The following is a 19649-nucleotide window of genomic DNA, read 5'->3' on the forward strand; positions in this document are numbered from 1 at the left end:
TCTTCCAGCATGTTCCAACTGCGCAAAATCCGCAAAATTGCCCACTTACTCTCACATGCGGCATTGGTACAGGTTGTGATTCCCTTGGCGCTATCCCGCCTTGATTTCTCGAGCTCTTTGTACCATGGACTTCCACAATCACTGCTTCGCCGTCTCCAAATTGTACAAAATCAGGCTGCTAGACTCATTCATAAAACCCCAAAGTGGTAATCTGCTAAACCTCTGCTGCGTAAACTACATTGGTTGCCGATCGAACAAAGGGCAGCCTTCAAGACCGGCTGTCTGACGTTCAAAGCTCTCTATTGCACCAGCCATGTCTTCCTTAAAACCTTGATTGTGGAGCACCGCCCGGTGCGTAATCTTCGGTCGGCTCACCTTCATCTGCTGGTCAAACCGACCATAAAACTTAAAAAGTTTGGCGGCCGACGGTTTGCCCATTTGGTCCCCAAACTGTGGAACCCCCTTCCCCTGTCAGTCAAATCAAGTTGCTCCCTATTGAACTTCAGGAAGCTCCTAAAAACCAGACTCTTCACTCTGACCGGTTAGCCTGCCTCTTTTGCAATCTCTGCACCCTTTAGCGCCAGGAAACTTATGGTGTCAGTGCGCTCTACAAATTCTGCCTAACATAACATACATTTAAAAGCCTTTTTTTCTTGACTTAGCTGTCAGATAGGGTATATTTCAGCCAATTAGACTCCATTTTGTATTACGCAAATAGTGAATAACATTATTCGCTATTTGTGTAATAATAATTTGACAAAAAAAACATAAAAACAAAATGAAGCTCCAAACGACGTCCATTAGGTTGAGCTGCTCTTGTGTTCCAGGCACTGATTTTGCCACCTATGAGGCAGAGGTCGCAAAGGCGATGCCAGGAGTAGCAATGGGCAAGCCAGGGGTTGCAGCTGTGACCCCTGGCGACCACTAAATGATGTCCGTGAGCGAAGCTCAAGCGTGCATTTAGTGAAAACAGATGATGTGGTGATATTTCCCCCCTGGACTAAGTTTGTGCCCAGAGTTCAGCTGCAAACTCAATCGTGAATAAACAGAAAGATGTTACCAAAACAGAAGTGGAGGTATATCCTGTGGGTTAGTGGTTAGAGCTGCTACGTTTGGACCAGGGGATCGAAGTTCACGTCCCGGCCTTGGTACATGACTCAACATCATGTGATTTTGGGTATATTACTTAATCTCCCTGTGCCTAAAAATGTGAAGTATATTTGTGTAATACCCATTTGTTGTACACGATCGTGTCCATCATTTCCCAACCTTCTTATAGTGTACAGCGCTTCGTTACTTCCTAGCTGGAGTCGTGCTATATGTGACAAACATTTGCTTGTTGGTTCTGAGTTTATTTACCCAAAATTAAAAGCTACTGTTCGGAACGAAAGGAAAAACGTATGTATTTTCACAAATAGGCAAGATGGAGTTTGAGGAAAATCAGCATATTGAGCAAACATGATAAAGCTACAACATTTTAGGATATTAAGAGAATATCACGTTGATGATTGGAGGCAAATGGCTGCATTTCCATAGTATACTTAAAGTTAATAATTTATAATAAGTTCCTACAGAGTTGGTTAGTTACTGCTACAGTGAACTTCATGCAACCGCTGTTTGTGTTGTAATTTCTAGACTCACACGTGTGGTTTCTTATCTATACCTGCATAATCCATCATATAACATAACATAATATAATATAATATAATATAATATAACATAACATGTGTATTTGCAACGCGCACGTTCATCCAGAAGGTTATCTTGGCACTGAATAACAGATGTTTATCTATACACTTGATGTAGATTTTTTTACACACTCACCAATACTGCTTTCTGATAGTTAATTTTGTTGTAACTATGGGGCTGATTTAGATTTCAGAGTACGGGTTTTAATCTGTTAAGACAACGGGATAAAATACTCTGTTGGCCTGACCGAGTCCCCGTACTCTGAATTTAGAGATGTCCTCCGCCTCAGTGAACATCTCTGACCACTGGCAGGGATCACCATCATAGCACATCCTGTCAATGTACTGAAAGGGTTCTTTATGGCTCAGTCAACATTTCAATACGTTTTTTTATTTTCAAAAACAAATTCCAAAAGCGGGACTTTCTTTTTCAAAATAAACAAATCTAATGACCCCCTCACTTTGTTAGGTTTCGCCTGCGATGGCTGCGCATGCGCAGTCTCACTGGCGAGATCTAATAAGATTGAGGTAGATTCAATAGCGGGCTTTAAGCCCCGCCCCTCTTTCCCATTAGCCGGCGCCACCGTTTAGGCTAAAGGGTGGCCGGCCATTGGGAAAGAGGTCATGGTGACGTACTCTTCTCTCTTTTTTGTCCGTCCCACTTGGACTGACTGCCCTGACTTCCTGCTGGCGTAAAAAGTTTGTTAAATTCTTTATGGGTCCAAACAGATGGCCCCATTACGAAGATAATAAACCTTTTACGCCAGCAGGAAGTCAGGCCAAGTCCATCCAAGTGGGACGGACGAAAAAGAGAAAACGATACGTCATGGCAAGTGCGAGTGCTTGCACGTGTTTTTCTGCTGCACACCACCTTATGTAGGGCATCCTCGAAATTGTTGTTTCGTTTCCCCCATTATTAGAATAGACTTGCAAGGGTCCCAGCAGGTGGCGTTAGCTGGCCAGTGGCATGGCACCTGAGTTGGCATCCACGCGCCCCTCTTTCCAGCCCTGGTGCAGACAGTGAGCCCTGCTTCAAGTGCCGCCGAGCAGCGGCGTCTCCCGCGGGGGCTGGTGGCTGCTCTTGAAGATGTCTCGCCTCTGCTCACACTGTAATGGAATCCGCTTTCTGTGGAGAGATGAGCAGCTCCGGGTGCACGGGGGGGGAGCGGCAGCATTTACATTCCAGTCTCAAGGGAAACAAAACACACAGGCATTCACCTCTTATCGCGCCTATCCCTGCAGTGTTAAGACATAAAGAACCATAGAATTGTAGCCTTGCACAGTGTGGGCGTAGCATGGCCATTGGTGGTGGCGGCGGGGAGTACTGCACCGAGGGTGGGGTTGAGTTTCGAGTTGCCCTCTGCTGGAATCAAGCGCTTGTCTGAGAGCCATAATTCCAATCAGTTTTGTTGGTGTCTACATTTCCTGTGCCAGTGATGTGTAAACAGCCCTGCGAGCTAGACCTCCCAAGTCAGATTAAGTTTCCTTTGTATGTGTCTAAATTTCATCCTGCTCCCCCAAAGGCTTCTACTTGAAGCATTAAATGCCCAGGCTGCCCTCAAGTCGTCTGCTACCCTCACTAAGTGGGAAAGTACGGAAGTACGGAAGTGAACGTGTGCTGTATGTAGTGATCTGAAGCGGACTCAGGCAATGGCGTGAGTACTCCACCGTCCTCTGCGAGCATCTTCAGCCTGTGTCCTCTTGTGGCTGGCACAGCAGGGAGTGCTCCCTTCACAGTTACCTAAATCCGCGCACAGATGAGTACTGCTGCTTACCCGAGCTTGCAGTTCATCCTTGGAGCGTCTGCCCGGATGTAGCACCCTTGTGGTACACGTTTAGTGTTTGCCGTGAGTTGGGAAAAGGTATATTTGGGCCACAGCAGCTATAGTTGTACTATGATCGGTCAGAAGTTGTCTCTGGGAAATGGCTCTTTGGATGCGAAGCTTAGGGAAACGTTCAACCCCTTCTGCCCGTAACAAGGAAATTGTGCACAGAGCCGTGACTACACAGTAATACGCTTTTTTAATATCCAGTCTTCAGCCCAGTATGTCCTAGCTCGTCAGTATAACATCGACACTTGTGGGACCCGGGGTCCAGCGTGGTCAATAGATGTTCACAAACTGGCAGACTCCGCCATGTGAGTCTATGGAGGCCGCCCTCTGCCTGGGGGCTTCACATGCATGTCCGATGTATACTGGCGTCTTGATTCTAGGTTTTCACACACCCTGCTGTGGCTGGAGTGTGGCCACCGCTCCACAAGGGTTTAATGGCGGCCTTTGTGTCGGCCCGGTCCGCCTGATGCTCAGGCTGGCCTGGTGATCTGTGCTTCAGCAGAGCCACTCGTGCATTCATTTGGCCATGTTTGTTCAGTGTGGCCCAGGGCTCTAATTTACGGTTTAAAGTAAATCCCCACTGATTCAGTCTAATGGACGGGTGGGCGTCCCTACAGCAGGGAGCTTCCAAGGAGAGGACTACAATAGGGAGTCTGGCAACTGTCGGTGCAAAGAAAGGGGCACCCCCCACCCTGTAAGCACTCTATTGGCTCTTTGAGGCTCAGATTGCAATCTGGCATTTTAGAAGTAGTGTATAGAGGTATATAGATGCAATAGAGCGGCTCATACCAGACTGCTGTAATGTCCCTATTCAAGACAACTGTCAGTCAGATCCGTGCTGTACTTCAGTTTGAGTGTTGACACTGTTGAAGCACACGCGCATTTCTTCCAAAATCCCCAAGGGGCTTTTCATTCTAGCAAAGCATATCATCCACAGAAGCCACTTCACTAATCAGGGAAACCATCTCCTTCTGAGTCTGAAGACCTGACCTGGAAGAGGCTACTTTCTTTGGGCATTCATTTAGATAGGTTAACATTAATTTAATAAACATTTGCAATGCAATAGGTCTCGCCTTTGTGAAAGTTTGAGCTATTGCCATTGTAAATGACAATGCCTTTTATTTATGTTTTGAAAACATGCAAGCTGTAAAACTGAAAAAATCTGAGTGGTATTTTGCGAGGCAGTAGCAAAGAGTTATACGTGTTCACCAAAACTGGAAATTTTGCACTTAAAGAAGGGGGATTGCGTTTATATACATGGAGGGAAATTCTTAGCGAACTGAAAATGAATACTCACCTCCCTTCGAAACAATACACCAATGAATCGAGCCTCCCTCCAAAACAATACACCAATGAATCGAGCCTCCCCCAAAACAATAAGCAATGAATCGAGACGAACATAAACTCAGTAACCACACAATTCATTGCAGTGTGAATAATTATGGAGGGGCTGTGCAACCCGCTGGCCTGCGTACCCAGCAGGCCTCTCTTTTGATTGTAATTATGGAGGGGAACAAGCGATCCTTTAAAAAGCAGTTCCTTTAAAAAGCAGTTCCTACAGCAATTTTAGTTTAACACTACAGGAACACGTTGCACAAGCCCGGTCACTCTTACAGTGTATGCAACCCCTACCTCCCCCTCACCAACAGCGTCCATGAAAAAAATAAAATAAAACTTACCTGCTGCCTCGCCGTCTCGGTGCTCAGCTCCTCTGCCGTGCACAGGCTCCCAGACAACTCCTGACCCTTAGGCCAATCCATACGCTACTCTGCCAGACTCGAATCCTCAGCTTCCCGCCTGCCACAACCCTTTCCCAATTCTTTACAGGGTGGGTCCCACCACGCCCTGTAATGAGTTGGGAAAGGGTGTGGTGACAGTCTCCACTCTCTGATTGACGTGAAGGGTTAGTGATCCCGGGCTTGGATTTAAAACGCCCGGGGCTTACTTTGCCTCGACGCCATCAGGGGGTGGAGACTGGGCCCTGAAGCTAGGTCTTTGCCAAGCTGATGACATCACAGCCTTCAGGGCTGTGAGGTTCTCAGCCGGCAAACACTTAGGCTTCTTTGCGCCCGCAAGGGGTCAGTCACGTCACTTGACTTGCCTGCGTCTAGTCATGACGGCAGTATCAGTGATTGGGGCTGCTCGGGCAGACAGTCCCTGGCTGTTTTCACTAATGGTCATGGAGACTAAATGAATATATTATTTAGAAGGAAAAAAAGGGATTTTAAAAAATATATGAAATATGATCGAGCACTTTTGGCAACGGCCGCAACACCCACAGGCAGAAGCCGCCACTGCTTACCGCCAAGTTTTACCCACCGGTGGCGGACAGCAAAAACTGGCAATTGGAACAACCACTCTAAAATGGACAGGCGAGCGAATGGCCAAACCTCCGGCTGTCCTTACTCTGCCGGCCCAACAGAGGAATTTGTCAGCAACAAAGACGAAGTAGTCTTCAGTCTGCCTGTATGTCAGGCCAGAAGATCTTCTGTTTGGCAGATAGGGCAGTCCGTTGCCTTTGCAGGGGAATACCCTCTACACTCACTAGACCTTATGTCAGCGACGGAGACGGTGTAGTCACCGTCACTGACAAACAGAAGGTCCACCTGACTGTATATCACGCAGACGGACCTCCAATTTGACGGAGAGGGTACGCCATTGCCGTTGTGAAAGTCACCCTCTTCACCAAACTCTAAATCAGGTTGTATGTTTGCTGTCTGAACGTAAGGTATTTCTAATCTGAGCACTAGCTCTAGTATCTGGCCCAGTGACATTTGTCTAACCTGAGCAATAGTTCTGCTGTCTATTTCCTGAGATTTTGAGATCCCTGGACCTCGGAAAATTACCAGCGTTCCCATTCCAATTGTCACTCACAATATACAACCAAGAATCTACCTGAATGTGTCAGTGTGAACAAATAAAAGTAAATGGAATGTAGAAGCAAAGAAATATGCCTAACACATCTTGAAAAATGATAGGACATCATGCCAAATGGGATATTCAGATTATTTTAACTGCCTGCAAAAACCTATTGCTTTTTTTTCCGGGGCACTATTAAAATTAGCCCATTTTAGCCCCTTGTTTTCAAATTTGTCAAGCCATCCGCTATGGGCGGGGTAAGATGTATTAAAATAATTAATGAGTGTCTCTTCGAAGCTTTCTACAAAACTTGTGAGTTTTTAGTCAATTTATTTGAAAATGTTAAATACAAAACTTATCTCTGGTTTTGCTAATTTTCCTTGGCGCAAAAACCCTCCCAAACCTCCATGGGGAAAGTCAAGCGGCCTTGATTCACTATCTCATAAGGCACAATTTGCGGTCCTTATAACTTTCAAAGTTCACCACTGCTATTAAAGAGAATGATTTTTCAGATCATGTTTTCGAAAAATTTCTTAGACAGTCTACGAATCTGGGGGGGTTTACAGACTTTCACTCCCTACAAATCTCTCTCCTAACAATAACATAGAAAATGAACTGTAAGGTACAATTTCGAATATCAAAATCTGGGGAGAGACCAAAAAGAATCAATCTAGGACTACAAGTAATTGGGGATAGTACAACCTCTTCTAAGAACTCACACACCTCACTCCAGTAACTCCTAATGTCCGGGCAATCGGCAAACATATGTCTGTCGTCCGCAGCTGGAAACTTACATCTTGGACAGAAGTATAGTTCTGCTGAAAGCTTAGATAGTTTCGCTGGAGTCCAGTAAACCCTATATAACGTAAACAGGTGGTTTCTTCTGAGATTGGATGGTCATCATGGCGGTTAGATATGTTGTGCGGTGGGGAAAGCGCCAATAAGATCTGGTTTGCCTTAAATGCATGGGCTGAGCGATAACCTCAAATGAGTCCAATGATTATGCCAGAGGTTAGTGGTCCTGTCCTCCCAAAGTGGCAAGCTATATCGTGAATGGGAGTTGGATTAGGAAACAACCTACCTCTGGGCAATCTCCATTGGCTATCCACAGACCCCAGGGAGGAAACAGCTGGTTTGTGCTAGTGGCCTGGAGAAAGCCTATCTAGAGTTGACATTATCTGGTGGCATTTATGAGGACAAAAAAAAATGTTTTCGAAAAATTTGAAAATGCAGGTTCTGGCTGTAAATACATTTTTGCGACTTCCACTGCATTTATTTGTGTCAGTTCCAATTAAACAAATTCTCAGGAGTAACCATACTCAGTGATTCCCAACTGCAGACTGTATTTTAATCACTTCAGAACAGCATTTCTCACCAATGTTTGTCTGAACTCTTGTCTCCTCAGCACAGCATGTGGAGCAGCCACCACCTCACCCAGAATACAAATATATTACATACCCCGTCGAACAAGGTAAGCAGGTCCCAGCTCTGAATGATAACATGTTTTTACTGATGTTAGTTAATGATGGGAGATGAGATTGAATCATAAAATCATAGATTTATAATATTATTTTCTTTTAGTCTCAATTTGACAAGATTTTGTGATCTTGAACTCGTCATTTTATATCTCTAAGTTTCAAATCCTATAATTACCAAACTGTAATGGTCTTGGAACTAAGATAAACCCAGTATTAAACCTTATAAAAGAAACTCGTTTGGACATGATCGAGGAAGTCAGCTTCTATTAAGCTAAACACAGTGTCACCTTATATCAGTTAAAAACACCATCACAGATATGATTTTGGATAATGCAACCAACATTCCAGTACTGTAGCACTCAGTCAACGCCCTCACTATCTTAACTGTGCATCACTCATAGGTCTTGACCTATCCTTTGACACTGTCAACTATAGAAGTAATCAATCTCCATCACCCTCCATGCATCCACTCTTGCAACTCTTATCACTGACAATGCAGGTAAACCATAGGACTAAATTATACCTGGATCATCTGTGGTCTAGCATAAGAGAAAACTAATTAAAAAAATGCTTAAAAGTGTTATTCCTCAGACTGTGTGTGGTTTTAATGCTGTTGTGGGTGCTTAGCTGCATGGTGAGCAACTAGGCTGAAATAGACATTGAGAACGTATCCACAACAGTTTTAGATAAAAAAAGATTTAATTACGAATGGTTTAGATGTCTAAGGGCATGTCTGAGTGTTGTGTCTGTAGTTATAATTCCTTCATCACTAAGGTTTTCTTTGTTCTGCACCTACTAAAGCTGTCAGTGGTTACACGCATTGCATAACCTGGGTTTATACCAAAAAAACTCTTTTTATCCCTTGGCTTTTTTGCTAATGCCTGCTTGAGATCAGTTAATGCAGTGGTACAGGAATGGTCGAACCATCCCGGTCCCGCTACTATGTCCAGTGAACTTAGCGTCAATAGCATTATTGATTCCATTAAAAGAACATAGAACCTTCTCCTGATCTGTTCTATTTTCCAAAATGGAAACAATGCCCAGCAGGTTCTCCTTAATTATAGAGCTGGTTAATTCTTGAGCCTTTTCCCCTGCCCATCTAAGCCATACTCCGTTAGTCCTATGTGGTTCTATATTAGTGATTGTACTCCCTATACTGACTGCGCTACCTGCCCAAAGAATAGTGTCCAGGATGATACGATTATGGTCACTTAATAAGGTTACATCGACTCTAGGGGGGGCACAGCAAGAGATGATATTGGAGGAGACATCACACGGTCAATTAAGGAGCTAGAATGTCGGTTTTTAAAGGTGGGAATGGGTAAACCATTTACATCTTTACAACACTCCAGTATTTCCATATCATAACAGCCCATGAGCTTATTCAATACTTCCCCATAGCTGCTATGCCCAAAATGCAATACATCCCACCCGGCATTATTAGTGACCCCGCAAACCTTTAGTGATGACAGTTCAGATAGTGTAGTGTTAAAATCCCCTATCCAAATAAAATCAAAAACCACATTCACTCCCGAACATAAATCTTCGATGGCACTGGCCAAATCTATTACTACTTTGACCCTAGTGCCATCAAAAATATTATTGTAATAGTTAATCAATAAAATATTATGGTCTTTGTCCTCAATGAGCCAAAGTATCTGCACAAGATCGCCCACTGGTATATACTTTTTAACAACAATTGGGCAAAGAATCGATACAAGTGTCAAAAGACCACCTTTGGCTCTACCTGGTCCCACACCCACCGCCGGTAGGTTATAGGAGACATATGCCTCATAACTGACATCATTTCTGCACCATGTTTCCTGGAAACATAGGATGTCATGGGCATCGATAAAATTTAACCATCCCAAATCCCTCTCCTTAGATTTCAGTCCTGCCACATTCCAACTGACGATTGTAATACCTTTATCTCTTGTACCAACCCTGTCTAACATCAGGACACTCGCACTCTCATTCTGATTTATATTACTTGCATCCTCGCATTCCATAATCTTCCCTGAATCCCCCACCAGGTTTGACTCCGATATAACTATTAACTCTGGGGCCAAGATATTCTCTTCGGAGACAACTATACGAGGGCTAATAGTCTCCTTGGGTTGGGGCTGTCCTGCCTGGACAAGTCAATCAATTACGTCCAAGGAGTTTAAAACCTGAAAACGGTTTGGCAATGTGATATCAGGGTATGGCCTATGGGTAACAGGGCAGAATCTGCTTCTTTTACTCTTGTGAGGGGCAGTGTTAAGATGGCTTTAGAAAAAACCAAGCGAGCGGGCACACACGTTGTTATCAGTAATTGGTAGAGAGGCAGCTCTCAGGAGTACAGTGGCAGCATGTTGAGGGTATTTAAAATTAACAATAACACAATCTCCCCTATAGCACTTCCTGGAACTCCCTATCCAGTTGACCCTTCTTGTAGTCAAAACTTGGTCCGAATAAGCAGTCGGGAAACCGCAGTGTCTATGCAACCAGGATACCGTTTTATTTTTTAATGAATCATGTGTTTCCTGGTGATTCTCATTCTCAGGGGGGGGTACATTAGTTAAGACTACCACGTATGGTGCACAATCAGGAGGCAGGTTAGTAGTATGCTTTCGCCTTACTTTAGTCCAGCCCTCTTTCCTTTCTACGACTGTTACATCCTGCCTATCATGACAGACTGGGGGCGGGACGGGCGGAGTGGTCCGAGCAACTTTCTCACTACCACATGTACCCCCCCAGAAGGAACATCCTGTTGATCAGTCTTTCTCTTAGTTAGGGCTGTTAGACTACCCACTTCCTCCTCATACTTGTTAAGGAGTCCTCCTAATCTATTAACTTCTGCGGCCAGCTGGTCAAGTTTGGCCACTAAAGGTTTAATAATACCCTTAATCTTTGAGTCAATGATACTGACTAAGTTTTTAAGTCGTTCAGCATCCAGTTTAACAGCCTCATCCTCGGCCGTATCACCATCATCCTTATCTATATTTTTAGGAGGAGTGGCAGCTCTTTTTCTTATGGTACGTGAACCCCCACGTTTGGTCTGTGCTTTCCTGCATGCTCGGACTAATCTTTTCATAGGAGTCGGCAGATGCTGTGTTGTAGAGTCTGTGGAGTCATCCAAGACAACTTGAGTGGAAGTGGACTGCACAGGCGTTTCCCTATCGGAAATATCGGGATTATTAAGACTAATACTATCGTCCATCGCCAGTGAAACAGGGACAGGACAGGTTGTAGGAGAAAAAGAGGAACGGCTTAATCCTAACGACTGTCGCCTTTCATTGTTAATTTTATTGACAACCTTAACTAGATAGTTGTCCAAGGTGCATGGAGTAGAAAGAGCCTTTTGTTTAAACATACTTAAAACTAATTGGTCATAACTTTATAAAAAAAAGAAACCGAAATAAAGCTCTCATGAGTTGCACAGAATAAAACAAACCACTAACTAGTGGCACTGGTTTTTAAAAAAAACACAAAGTTTGTACATGGACCAAATAAGTTATAAAGTCTCACTGTATAAGGAGCGTATTAGGGCCAGGGTTTATGACCCAGCCCAGCCTCGTTCTGTCCCGGACTGTCACAGACTGTCCGCCCTTTGTCCGGGCGTCGTCCGGCGCGTCCCGCGCTGCGGTGGCCGGGTAGCGTTTTCAGGAGCTGGTGGGCGTGGTGGCGGGCCTCCGCTTAGGTGGACTCACGCACGGACTCCTGGTCCCTGGAGTCCCGTGCGGCGTGCAGATGAATGCCCCCACAGATGGATACGGCCTCGGAAGGTTCTCCCCCTCCAGGGGATACAGCAGCTCGAGAAGCGGTGAAGTCGGCAGGCGAGCCGTTTTCAGGAGCTGGTGGGCGTGGTGGCGGACCTCCGCACAGGTGGAATCACGCACGGACTCCTGGTCCCTAGAGTCCCGTGCGGCGTGCAGATGAATGCCCCCACAGATGGATACGGCCTCGGAAGGTACTCCCCCTCAAGGGGATGCAGCAGCTCGAGAAGCGGTGAAGTCAGCAGGCGAGCCGTTTTCAGGAGCTGGTGGGCGTGGTGGCGGGCCTCCGCACAGGTGGACTCACAGGTGGACTCACGCACGGACTCCTGGTCCCTGGAGTCCCGTGCGGCGTGCGGCGTGCAGATGAATGCCCCCACAGATGGATACGGCCTCGGAAGGTTCTCCCCCTCCAGGGGATGCAGCAGCTCGAGAAGCGGTGAAGTCAGCAGGCGAAGCGGGACCCTATCTAGATTTTATAGATTTTGGCGAAGGGAGAGTGGCATGTGGTGTGAAGGCTGCCAGTGATGTGGAGCATGCCCGGAAGCTCGTCTGGTTCTCAGGAGATGATTACTTTGTAAATCACACAACTTGATGCGGGCATGCAGTGAGAGACAGCGGCAATGTCTTAGAGTATTGATGATTTCCACTGGTAGGTGATCAGAAAGGAGCCTGTGTGCCAGGTCAGTGCTTTATAAGCACCAACAATAAAGCCAGTGTTGTGTCTGGGAGACTGGTGGCTGAATACTGTCATTGTGGATCTATGGCAGGACGAGAGACTGAACAGTAGTGCAAAAGCAGCTCAAAGGCAGCAATCACTTAACATTGACAAGACACTCGACTAGCATTATGATTCCAGGATCTCTTTCTCATGGTCATTGAGAGAAAAATTAATACCTATGTAAACACCAATATATTTGAGGAAGGGATTGAAGCTGTCTAACAAGACTGGATTAGGGAGTAAAGTGCTCTGCCCTCAATGCGTATGTACTCCATCGATGCCCGGTTTAGCTTCAAGTAGACATATTTAAATGGTGACTGGACATGGGTAATGAAGTGCTTGACGTCTAATGACTTTCAGATATTGCTAAGTGTTATCTGAGTACTGATTATGGGGGATGTACTGCTGGACATAAGGGCCGGGTGCAGGGTTGTTTGTAATATTCAGTGCAAATATGAAGCCCTGGAGGACACTACAAGTGACTGTGAATGGGTCTTTCTGAGCACACAGGTCTCTGCCAAAGTGAAAAGAAGTAAATCAGTCCAAAACTTTGCAGGAGATGTCTATGGAGGTGGAGATGGTCGCTAGCAGGCAGGACTTGATGGTCCCATTGGCAATTCTAGTCACACTAGGAAGCAGTGGACACCTCTTTATGTTTAGAGCATTACCAACTACCTGCAAAGTTGTTTTTCAGTGCTGCAACAAGACCAGAATGCAACTGGTAGGTCTAAAGTATTTTTGGAATTGGTTGATGAATGATCTCATAACGATTTAACCAAGGGAAGGGAAAGTGGTAAAAGGGCAATAGCTGAAAAGTTTGGTTGGGTTCACTTGTGGAAATTTGGATAGGTGGTAGGAAGCAGTGGAATGTTTCAGTCTCAAGAGAGGAATTTAAAACGTGTATGAGAGAACTTTTAGGCAGTGGGTGATCCTAGCCCCCGACTCACTTGTTTGTCCTTGGAAGAAGTGCAAGCTCGAAATGCTATGAGGAAGTTACTTCGCTTGATTTGCCAGAGGGACTGTTTGCGATGTTGTTTTTAGAGTCTGGCTGTGTTTAGTTTGTTAATTCAGTGATTATATATTTAAATGAAGGGCACAAACTACAATTGAGTTGATGCAGTGTAATACAGATGGCTTTCTTCTGATTTTTTGACCTGCATAATTGTATTTAGGTAGTGGTTGGACTTTCCCTTTGCCGTATTTAATAATATTACTTTTTAGGCAGCATTAAATGCTTTGAAACTGTGAGATGGCTTGGATCTTCACTATGGGCCCGATGTAGGTAATCCCAGATTACTGATTCTTAAATACCGAATCATACCGATTTGGTATTTAAGAACTGGCAATCGGGATCTAGGTAATTTTACCAAATGAATTACCGAATAGGTATGATTCGGTAATTAATGAATCGGTATTTACCGATTCTGTAATTGCCATTGATTCCTATGGGCCTTGAGGTCCATGGGAATCAATGTCAATTACCGAATCGGTAAATACCGATTCAGTAAAATTACCGAATTTGCAAGGGGGACAGGGTGTCACTTTGACACCCTGTTGCACCCCTGATTCTGGCTTGTGTGCTATATTGCACACATACATGCCCTAAGGGCATGTATGTGTGCCACATGGCACAGGTGTACATGCACAGATGTGCATGTACACAGGAATTCATTATTTACCATGACATAGTATGTCATGGTAAATAACGAATTCTTAAGGGCCGGTGGCACTGTTTTCAGTGCCACCTACATCACAAACTTGAGATTCGGTAAATTTACCGATTCGATAATTTACAGAATCGGTAAATTTACCGATTCTGTAAATATACCGAATCGGTAAATTTAAGGCCCCCTACATCTCAATCTCCAAAACCGGTCGGTAACGGCCGAAATCGGCCGTTACTGACCGGTATTTGGTGACCTACATCTGGCCCTTAGTCTTTTTAAGCCCTAATGCAGATGTGTGTTTTGTTGATGTTGCATTGCTGTGCATACCATGGGATGGAAGGCTTGGCTTTGGTTTATTTAGTGCAAGAGTAGGTGTTACGGTGGAGTGCTATGAAGCATTGTGCTGAGAACAGCAATAAGTGTGTGATTGTCGTCAGATGCAGTGGGTGGGAGTGAAATGAGACAATAACAACAAAAATAATACTAATTATTAAGATAATATTACCTTATTTTTCGAGAGGGTGTTCTACCACACGTCTGTTGTGTTTATATGCTATACCTGATGTTACTACTACCAAATTTAGGGTATTCATTTTATCAACCTGAGAAGGATGGGCAGCTGAGTTGTCCTTTCCAAAATTTATACTCAATGGGGCAATTTTTAAAAATACACCTTGTAAATTGGTGCCCTGGTAACCTATTCCATTTAACTATGTATACAATAGCCCCTGAATTAACAGAAATAATTAATAAGCCTGTCTAAAGTGACAGATGGGAACAGGCGACTGACCTTGATCGCCCAATTCGGTTTGGAGAGGTTATTTCTGTTATCGCCCAACAAAAATTCTTAAAATCCTCAGTCCCAGATGGATTCCATGTGACATTTTACAAAATATTCTGCACAACTCTTGCTCCTCTCCTAACTCAACTGTTCAATTCCATTGAAGGCCCAGACTTGATCCCACCCTCCATGCTAGGGACCTCCACTGTCGTTATCCGGAAACCTGGCAAGGATCAGTGTCAATGTACTTCCCACCACCCAATATACCTCTTCAATGTGGACATACAGCTATTCACTGGCATATTGGCTGCACGTTTAGGCCCCCTCCTACCAAGCCTCATCAACACAGACTAGGCGGGTTTTCGGACCACACCGCTAATGCAATGATAATATGAAACACTCTGCCCAACTGGTATGGCCACCAACCCACGGATTTGCAAGACCACTGCTGAAGGAAAATCCTTTTTCTACCTTGCTGCAAAGACCTGGGACACCCTGCCTCTGCACCTCAGACAATCACCCTGACTGCCTCAATTCAGGAAGGACCTCAAGACCTGGCTCTTCGACTAAACCACAGATTCACCCTCTACCCCACCCCCACTCCCCCACTCAGCTCCTTGAGACCCTCACGGGTGAGTAGATGCACTCTATAAGAACCCTGATTGATTGGTTTTGCACCTAATTGACAAAGCCCAACGTTTGGATCAGGAACAGACGCTCTTGTTCATTGATGCTGAGAAAGCATTTGATTGGGTTCATTGGCCTTACCTAAAAGCCACGCTCCAACACTTTGAACTCTCTGGGAGATTCTGTTCATAGCTTCTCAGCAATGACTTCCACATGCAACTGTTTGTGTAAATGGGGAGACCTCGGTTCCGTTCCCCTTCTGTAGGGGCACACGCCAGGGGTTTCCCCTCTCACCCCTGCTTTTTGCACTCTATATGGATCCTTTGGCCCAGTGGATTCGGGACAAACCTGGCATTTTGGAGGGGAGGATCATACTACAAGACCTTATGCATATGACACACTGATGGCCCTGAAAGAGCCATCTACTTCACTCCCGGCTTTTCTTGAGGAATTGGAGGCCTTCCGGCAGGCAGCAGGTTTCCAGGTCAACATTCACAAATACCTGGACCTTTCACCTTCGGCAGCCACTAAGATGACCTTTCCTGGTAGTTATCCTATACAGCGGATGACCACCTCCATCCCTTACTTGGGTATTCAGCTTGCCCATATGGCTAAAGCGACTGCATACCTTTATTATAAGACCCTACGCCAACACATTAAAGCAGATCTGTCCAGATGGAGGCCATAAAGCCAGGTTGGCTCGGTCGCGTAGCCACCCTGAAAATTTTGATTCTGCGTAGGAATTTATTCCTATTTCAGGCCTAGCCAGTTGAACCGGCTGCTGTGACTATTCAGGCTGTGCAACAGGATATGCATCACTTTGTATGGGCTAACAGGCACTGACGAATGCAGAAAGAGCAGAGCTATAGACCCCCGGGGAGGTGCGCTGTGTATTCTGAACCTTCGACATCATTACCAAGCGGCACATCTCCGGTCCTACTCAAATGGTCTCGGGAGGAATCGAAAGGCACTGCCCCTTCATGGATAGAGCAGTTGCCAGGTAACACTTGTGGAGAATTCCCTTTTTACGTAAGCATGCTCGACCGAGAAGCCTCTATCTGTTGCCGATTACCAAATCTGCCTCAGACATTTGGGACCGAGTGAGTGAATGGAATGGCTTGACATCATTTCCATTACCGTTGACACAACAGTGGATAATGTGGATTTTACCCCAGGGCTGAACCAGATAGAGTTCGACCACTAATGCAGCTTTCAGTCTGTTCTGAGGCACCCCCTTACTGCTTTTGAAAAATGGATAGTGACCAAGACATCAAACAGATGTCTAATCACCAAACTATATGGCCTCTTATGCCCAGCACCCCCAGACTAAATTGACAGGCCAAAGGCGTTGGGAAATGGAACTGGGAAACTCACTGATTGGAGTGGGAAGAAGTATATTACTGTGCACAACACACCGCCCACAATATGGGGAGCATTGAAACGGCCACTAAAATACCCACTTATTGGTATCTCACACCAGTGCCCCTACTTAGGGGCAATTCCAGATGATCAGCTGACTGCTGCGATGGTAGCGGATCCCCCGGTACCTCACTGCACCTACTATGGGAATGTCAGAGGCTTACTGACTACTGGACACAACTGCTGGATGACATAGACACTCACCTCAACACCCAGCTATCCAGATTACCTCCCTACACAGTTCTGGGACTGCCCAATGAGCTCACCCTCCTCCTGAAATCACATAGAAGATTGCAGATCGGATTGGCTCTGGTGGCGCTCCTATAGAATATTCTAACACACCGGGCACAGCTCAGATTCCCACACACTTAGGATGGTTTCACCAGCCCTGGTGCATATTAGGCATCGCTTTACTATCCACGGAATTACACGAACTAACCTGTCCCAAATATCCTCATCTTCTTCGCTTGAGAGATACCACCGCAAGAACATTCCCTAGATACACACGTCATTAAATATTAGACCCTGCTACACACAACATCTCTTAGCACTGTGGTTCCAAAAGTTAAGATGGGGGGAGTTTGGGAATTGTTGTGTACATTCATATCTATGCTATGACGATTAAGCGATGTGCGCTCACTGCAACGGCAAGCTTCATTGTCTTTTGAAATCTAGTGAATGGATTTGGACCATAAAGTGACAGATAAATTGGTCATTCTCGTGGCTGGCTGGCATGGGGGGGAAGACTTGGGTTGGTGTGGAATTTGAGAATAACAATTAATCCAGTAGACGTGGATCCAAATTAAACTTGCTTTTATTTCAAAGAAGAAACTCCAGCCACAACGCAGGAAGCACACAGTAGCAATTGCCACTCCCTGGCATTCAACTATATACATTCTAAATAAAACACTCTGCAGCAGTAGAGTATGATCATAGATAAAGACAATGTACAATAAAGAACATGTAATACAAGATCCAATAAAAACAACATAAATGGAGAAGAAATATAAAATATCACACATCTTCCCCCAATAACAAAGCACCCGAAAGAAAAAAACTACTCATTCTTTATCTCTACCAAGCGATTAAAGTTCCATATACATCCATCATCCAATTTGGCTGCACCCCGAAATACTTTGCTGATGGTGAAAGTTTTGCTGAACTTAGAAAGACTCTGCGATCTCTCTGGCAGTTTGACCTTAACAGTATCCCCCACATTCATTTGAAAAGGCTTCACAGCATGACGTTCATCATAATTTTTTTTTCTTTCACTCTGAACATGCAGCTCTCTTTCACGAAACAATTTCAACATTTTATCTCTACACAATATACTCTTGCGGTGACAACAACTCAAATGGACATAAACCCATAGTAGAATGCGGAGTGAGCCTATATTCCTCAACTCTTCTCTGGCAAATACTTCCGACAGAAACCTAATACCAGCAGTGGAATTCATTTCAGCAGTTATCCCAACCTCAGGCCACCTAGAAAGCATGTCCATAACAACCAAAGCATACTTGGTTGTACTCCCCACACTGATAGGACCAAGTATATCAAGTGCAATATCCTCCCACACCTCAGAAGGAATCTCTCTGCAAACCATGGGAGCCTTCCGCACTTTGAGACCCTTGTCACTCAACCTACACTCATAACAATCTCGAACCAACATTTCAATTGTGATATCTATCCCTGGCCACCAAGACATAGATCTAAGCCGCTCCTTCGTCTTACAGATGACCTGGTGCCCCTCATGAGCCAACTGAACCCTGATGCCCAATGGTGGAACCAATCTACCACCTTTAATAAGTACACCATTGCAGACTGACAATTCATCAACCACTTTAACAAAACCTGCAAAGCGCTCTGATTGTTTTCAGTGTACATCATCTGACAATATATATTGCTAATTCAGAAAAGGGGGTGGTGATGAACAGAGTGCCTGAATTAAGCAGACCACTCTTACCCAGTCCAAAGATCAGGGCTTGATCCATCACCGTTTTTTAGCTCACTGCACCATCCCAGCTCAGAACTTGGCTATATGCAAATTAGTCTGTTCCTGTCCCAGTGCATGATGGGAACAGGGCAAACCAAACTACCAAGCCAATTCTTATACTGGGAAGGAAACAAGCTTCCGGGGACCGGTTTCTGCCATTTCAGGCGTCGTCGGCCCAGCTTGCTTGAATCCTGATGGTGCAATGAGCAAGGGACTCACATCTGAGTATACCCTTCCACGCTTATGGTGGACAAAATGATTCAGAAAAGGGGGTGGTGATGAACAGAGTGCCTGAATTAAGCAGACCACTCTTACCCAGTCCAAAGATCAGGGCTTGATCCATCACCGTTTTTTAGCTCACTGCACCATCCCAGCTCAGAACTTGGCTATATGCAAATTAGTCTGTTCCTGTCCCAGTGCATGATGGGAACAGGGCAAACCAAACTACCAAGCCAATTCTTATACTGGGAAGGAGACAAGCTTCCGGGGACCGGTTTCTGCCATTTCAGGCGTCGTCGGCCCGGCTTGCTTGAATCCTGATGGTGCAATGAGCAAGGGACTCACATCTGAGTATACCCTTCCACGCTTATGGTGGACAAAATGATTCAGAAAAAAGGATGGTGATGAACAGAGTGCCTGAATTAAGCAGACCACTCTTACCCAGTCCAAAGATCAGGGCTTGATCCATCACCGTTTTTTAGCTCACTGCACCATCCCAGCTCAGAACTTGGCTATATGCAAATTAGTCTGTTCCTGTCCCAGTGCATGATGGGAACAGGGCAAACCAAACTACCAAGCCAATTCTTATACTGGGAAGGAAACAAGCTTC

At 45.1% G+C, this 19649-nt stretch overlaps 1 protein-coding gene across 4 annotated transcripts in view; it reads left to right on the plus strand.

The window, feature by feature from the left end:
• LOC144822446 (uncharacterized) overlaps nt 1-19649 on the plus strand; it is a 354287-nt gene that overhangs the window by 195523 nt on the left and 139115 nt on the right. For all 4 annotated transcript variants that reach the window (XR_013608621.1, XR_013608622.1, XM_078679990.1 and 1 more), the window contains exon 4: nt 7785-7850. Coding sequence is in view for 2 of the 4 variants with exons in the window: in XM_078679990.1 (XP_078536116.1) it covers nt 7785-7850 (66 nt within the window). In the remaining 2 variants the exon portion in view is untranslated. The remainder of the gene's footprint in view (nt 1-7784; nt 7851-19649) is intronic.

The sequence above is a fragment of the Lissotriton helveticus genome, chromosome 3_1 (assembly GCF_964261635.1).
Source record: "Lissotriton helveticus chromosome 3_1, aLisHel1.1, whole genome shotgun sequence".
Taxonomy (NCBI): Eukaryota; Metazoa; Chordata; class Amphibia; order Caudata; family Salamandridae; genus Lissotriton; species Lissotriton helveticus.